General features: G+C 46.1%; 1 protein-coding gene across 1 annotated transcript in view; it reads right to left on the reverse strand.

The window, feature by feature from the left end:
- The window catches only part of Pomt1 (protein O-mannosyltransferase 1), a 19,126-nt gene extending 14,097 nt beyond the window's left edge, over positions 1-5,029 (reverse strand). Inside the window, exons 1-5 of the mRNA XM_005346718.2 lie at positions 4,923-5,029; positions 3,971-4,122; positions 2,075-2,181; positions 1,889-1,939; positions 343-489 (exon numbers count right to left, since the gene is read on the reverse strand). Coding sequence (XP_005346775.1) covers positions 343-489; positions 1,889-1,939; positions 2,075-2,181; positions 3,971-4,122; positions 4,923-4,958 — 493 coding nt within the window. The 5' untranslated portion in view covers positions 4,959-5,029. The remainder of the gene's footprint in view (positions 1-342; positions 490-1,888; positions 1,940-2,074; positions 2,182-3,970; positions 4,123-4,922) is intronic.
- Positions 5,030-5,929: the final 900 nt, after the last annotated feature.

A 5,929-nucleotide genomic window follows, 5' to 3' on the forward strand; every position in this document is an offset into this window, starting at 1 on the left:
ATAGGCCCTTGAGCACTGTCTAGTGTGTGTACGTGTGTGCACGTGTTATACAATGGTGTACATAGGCCCTTGAGCACTGTCTAGTGTCCTACCTCTAATCTAATCATTATCACTTCTGATAAGAATCTGAGCTCATAGTCCATCAATCTACATCAGAGGGCAGCCCAGAAGTGTGGGTCTTGTGGAGGCGAATCTGGAACCGGATGAAGCAGATGTGCACACTAGGGCAGTGCACTCTCTAACACCAGGCCTTCTAGCCTCGTGGTGAAATGCCACAAAATGTTTGCTTTTTTTCCTGTACTCTGCCCAAGGCAGGCAGGCAGGCAGGAACCAAAGGCTTACCAATAAGCATCAACAGGGCAGCTCCCATGGCGGTACAGTGGGAAAAGTGGAGCTCCAACACTATCTGGTAGGCCATGGGTACTGACAGGGCCCCAGCAAGGGCTGGCAGCAGGCGCAAGGACCACACCGGCACGTTACTGCTGTATTCTGGAAAGGGAATCACACAGCAGAACTGAGAGCATACATACTAACACACGGCAGCTCACAGACTCTGAAATGAAACAACCAAGGGTGGAAACCTGGGGTAAAGTCTTTAAAATGAGTGCTGGGGGGCTGGAGAGATGGCTCAGCGGTTAAGAGCACTGACTGCTCTTCCAGAGGACCTGGGTTCGATTCCCAGCACCCACATGGCAGCTCACAACTGTCTGAAAATGTAGTTCCACGAGATCTGACACCTTCACACCAACGAACATAATAAAGTTAAATAAATTAAAAAAAATGAGCGCTGGGATTTTGTGGTGGGTGATTTTTAGAGACAGGGTCTCACCATTGGGCACACTGATGCAACCTTAAATTCCAGCACTTGAGAGGCAGAGGCAGGAGGATCGCTGTGAGTTTGAGGCCAGCCTGGTCTACATAGTTCCAAACCAGCCAGAACTACATCATGAAATCCCATCTCAGAAAAAATATAGAGGTTCTCAAGCTCCCGAATTCAGGTGCTGTCCTGCCTCAGCCCCTCTGCGCAGGCGGGACGCATACATTAACTACCGTGTGCCCACTATACTGAAACCAGCTTTACACAGTCAAGAGACCAGCTCTCACCACGCATAGGAATGATAAGTAAGGATCCTGGAATTAATGGAGACTTAGTATATTTACCCCAAGTAGCTCTAAAAGTGTTGTGGCCACATAAAAGTTCATACATAGAAAAGGCTACCAAACCCACAGGACACATGCACAGAGCCAGAGATCAGCGATTACAATCACAAAACACTCAAACTTTAACCAGACTTTTCTCTTTTAAATTTTTTTTTACATATTTTATATATATGGGTGCTTTTGTTTGTTTGTTTTCTTTTTCCCCCAAAGTTTCTCTGTATAACACTCCTGGCTGTCTTGGAACTCACTTTGTAGACCAGGCTGGCTTCAAACTTAAGAGGTCCACCTGCTTCTGCCTCCTGAGTGCTGGGATGAAAGGTGTGCGCCACCACTGCCCAGCTACCTATGCGGATCTGCATATATGAGTGTATATGCCTGGTCAAAAGAAGTTGTCAAGTCCCCTGGAACTGGATACAGATAAGGTTGTGAGCCCCCATGTGGGTGCTGGGAATCGAACCCTGGATCTCTGGAAGAACAGGTTTCTTAACTGCTGAGCCCTCTAGCCCCTTTAACCAAAATTTTCTTTTTCTTTTTCTTTTTCTTTTCCTTTCTTTCTTTTTTTGAGAAAGGTTTTTCGCTGTAATAGCCCTAGCTATCCTGGAACTCAATCCAAATAATCAATCATACCCTGGTTCAGATTAATAAATAGCAATTGTTGATTCTTATAAAAGGTGTCATGTCTCCATTATTTTATGTGTAGATTAATAAGGAAAGTTAAAATCCTTACCTGCTCCAATCTGGTTCCACAAAAAGTTACCGTCGAATCCTCCTAAATAACCTAAAACATAAAATTTGGAATATGGGCCAAATAAGGCAAGAAAACAACACACAGATTTTCTGCCCTTGAGAAATTTTACTTGATAAACTTAATATATTTCGGGCTTGAAAGACAATGGCTGTTTCTCTTACCCACCTCCTAAGGCCAATAGCATGTGACCGAAAGGTGGTCCACTGTCATCCAGAAAGAAAATGCGCTTCATGTAGAAGGAAATGTACTGCCCATAATACACTTCATCAAAGCTAAAAAAGAAACAAACACTTCTTTTTTAAAAAAATATTTTATTTATTTATTTATTTATTTATTTATTTCGTATACAATGCTCTGTCTGTATGCCTACAGGTCAGAAGAGGGCGCCAGACCTCATTACAGATGGTTGTGAGCCATCACGTGGTTGCTGGGAATTGAACTCATGACCTTTGGAAGAGCAGGCAATGCTCTTAACTACTGAGCCATCTCTCCAGCCCCCAAATAAACACTTCTATAGCCAACTAGAAATCCTAGCCGTTATTTAAAACTTTTAAAAAATATTTATTTTTTTGTCAGGCAGCGGTGGCTCATGCTTTTAATCCCAGCACTCGGCAGGCAGAAGCAGAAGGATCTCTGTGAGTTTGAGGCCAGCTTGGTCTACAAAAGCTAGTTCTAGGATGGGCTCCAAAGCTACAGGAAAACCATCTTGAAAAACAAACAAAATAAATTATTTATTTTTAGCTGTGTGGTGGTGGCACAGGCCTTTAATCTCAGCACTGGGGAGCCAGAGGCAGGCAGATCTCTGTGAGTTCGAGGCCAGCCTGGTCTACAGAGTGAGTTCCAGGACACTCAGGGCTATATAGAAAAACTCTATCTTGAAAAAAAAATTCTCATCTTTCAGAATATATATATATATATATATAGAATTAATTAAATTATATATATTATATATTAATTAAATGGAATATTATTAGAATATAATGTCTAGGATTTTCTTCAAACTAATCTACTATACTAGGGTTGCTGAGGCTGGGTAATGAATTTATTTGGAGCAGGATCATATTCTACTTGATAGCTCTAACAAAGTAAAAAGAGAATGTCTGTATTAGTTAATAAACACCCTTTCAGGGCTGGAGAGATGGCTCAGAGGTTAAGAGCACTGGCTGCTCTTCCAGAGGTCCTGAGTTCAATTCCCAGCAACCACATGGTGGCTGACAACCATCTGTATTGAGATCTTGCGCCCTCCTCTGGCAAGCGGGCATACATCGAGGCAGAATGTTGTATACATAATAAATAAATGAAATCTTTAAAAAAAAAAACCTTTCAATAATAACTACTTTCCCTTTATGAACAAAACCAGCTCCCTTCCAAATCTATCAAACCGTTACCTTTCAACTTCAGAATGAAAATTAAGGGTGCAAACTAGAATTTCTTCTACTGTTCTTTTCTTTTTAAATATTTATTTATTTATTATGTATACAATATTCTGTCTGTATGTCTGCAGGCCAGAAGAGGGCACCAGAATTCCAGATGGTTGTGAGCCACCATGTGGTTGCCAGGAATTGAACTCAGGACCTTTGGAAGAGCAGGCAATGCTCTTAACCACTGAGCCATCTCTTCAGCCCCTCTTCTACTGTTCTTTTTTTTTTTTTTTTTATTTTTCGAGACAGGGTTTCTCTGTGGCTTTGGAGCCTGTCCTGGAACTAGCTCTGTAGACCAGGCTGGTCTCGAACTCACAGAGATCCGCCTGTCTCTGCCTCCCGAGTGCTGGGATTAAAGGCGTGCGCCACCACCGCCCGGCTCTTCTACTGTTCTTAAGTAAGCTTTCCTTACTACATCCCTCCAGGGCAAGACCTAAAGGTATACACTATAGGGGCTGTTCTGGGGGTTCCACCAACACCCATAATGCTTGTGATGGCTACTTGCCTACATGCTAAAACACATCACCGAGAAGCCCAGAAATTCAGGATTTCTCTTCCCTTTGCACCGTATAGCAAGGTGCTTCAAATCACTAGTTCCAATGCCTCTTGGATCATATACTCTCCTCCCCGGTCCACTTACACCACAGCCCGTGGGTAGGAGAGTTGCCACAGTCGGGTCAGCAGTCCCAGGCCAGTCAGGGCCACCAAATTCAAGTTGATGTCAGCAGTCACCACTAGAGGCCGCTCCAGAAATCTCAACATTTTGCAGAAAAGCAAGCTTGGGGGGACACCCTGGAAAAGAGAAGAACTCTGATTAAAAGTAAATGGACAGCAGCCCGGAAAGGTTCAAAAGAGACGAAAAGGATCCTGAGGCGGCCTAGCTCCGCAAGGCACCTAGAGAGAATTAATTACAGCATAGGTTAATCAAATCAGGGCTCTTCTAGAACATACCTTTTGGAGGACTCAAGCACAGGGGCCGCATAAAGACATTTGTGGGATGAATTTAGGAAACTCAGAACTGGGCACTCACTCATTTCTTTTTTTTAAAAATAGTTATTTATTTATTCATTATGGATACAATATTCTGTCTGTGTGTATATCTGCAGGCCAGAAGAGTGCACCAGAACTCACTACAGATGGTTGTGAGCCACCATGTGGTTGCTGGGAATTGAACTCAGGACCTTTGGAAGTGCAGGCAATGCTCTTAACCACTGAGCCATCTCTCCAGCCCCACTCACTCATTTCTATAAGTCATTTCATAAATACCTGCTGGGCACTAGCTAGGAGCGGGGCTGCTAATGAATGATGTGGCCCTCCCGTCATTTCCCAGTGTGGCCGCAAACTAACCCCTACTTTGGGGAGCTCTGGTACCGTCATAACCCAGTGACCTGGATGGACCTTCCCGTCCTCTCCCGGAGCTTTCCTCTCCTAGTTGCACCTGCCCCGAGCCCCTTTTCTCTCTACAGCTCTGTCCATCCGGAGGCCGCCCTGGAACCGCCCTTGCTGCGCCGGAACATCCACCGACCCTAGCGCCCCCGAGCCGGACCCCTAAGCTCCAGCAGAGCTTTCGAATCTGGCATTCCAAAACCTACTAGCGTTTCTGCGAGTCCTGCAAAGTAGCTCCCCATCTGGGGCCACGCCTGCGAACCGCCTGGCAGGCTCGACCGTTGGGGCTGAGGCCGCTCCACAACCCTCACCGCCCCCCCGATCGACGCTCAACTAGTCGTCCCTGCGCGGCCCGAGGCACTCAGCGGCGCGCGTGCGCAACAGGAGCTCAGGGCTAGGCGCGCGCGTGCGCGGGAGCTCAACCGGCCTGCCGGTGGGGGACGGCGTCTATCCCCGCGACGTCTGAGTACTCCAATAGCGTTTATGTTTTGTTTTTGTATTTTAAAACAGTGTTCTTTCGCCCACGAGCTCATCACGTGCTTGGAGCTCCCCGTTTCGGGTCTCGAGCCAACCCCAGCGTTCTTGTCACGCAGCGCGCTGGCTGAGGAAGGGCACGGGTGTGGGCAGATAGTGGGGGAACATTTTTTTTTTCCTCATCAGCTCTATTCAGACTAGATTGTATTCCCCACCCCACCCCACCCCCGGCTCCCCGGTCTCCGACTCACTCAAGTGGCCGAGGATGGCCTTGAGGGTCTGTTTCTACTGCCTCTGCCTCTCCTCTCCAGCGTAGGTATTACAAGCATGTCTTTTTAGGTGGGTTCTCGGGATCAAATTCAGGTCGTCATGCTTAGCTGGCAAGCCCTGCCTGTACCGAGTGAAGTGTCTCTCCAGATCTTTAATCATGCTTTTGTTTTGTCAAAATTAATTTTTGTTTTTTACAAGTTAGTTCTTCGCTGGAGGACATCCAGACTGTAGCCACGCCTGAGAGACTGACTGCTTGGTGGTTAAAAACACTTTCCCACAACCCCTCACAACCATTCGTAACTGTAGTTCTAGGGAATCAGGGGATGGGCTCTTCAGGCACCGGGGAGGTAAGTGGTTTGTAGACACACAAGGGTTATATAATGAAGAATGTAAGAGCTGGGAGGTGGTGGTACAAACCTTTAATCCCAGCACTCAGGAACAGAGGAAGGTGGATCTCTGAGTTTGAGGC

This window comes from Microtus ochrogaster, chromosome 4 (assembly GCF_000317375.1).
Source record: "Microtus ochrogaster isolate Prairie Vole_2 chromosome 4, MicOch1.0, whole genome shotgun sequence".
NCBI classification, from domain to species: domain Eukaryota; kingdom Metazoa; phylum Chordata; class Mammalia; order Rodentia; family Cricetidae; genus Microtus; species Microtus ochrogaster.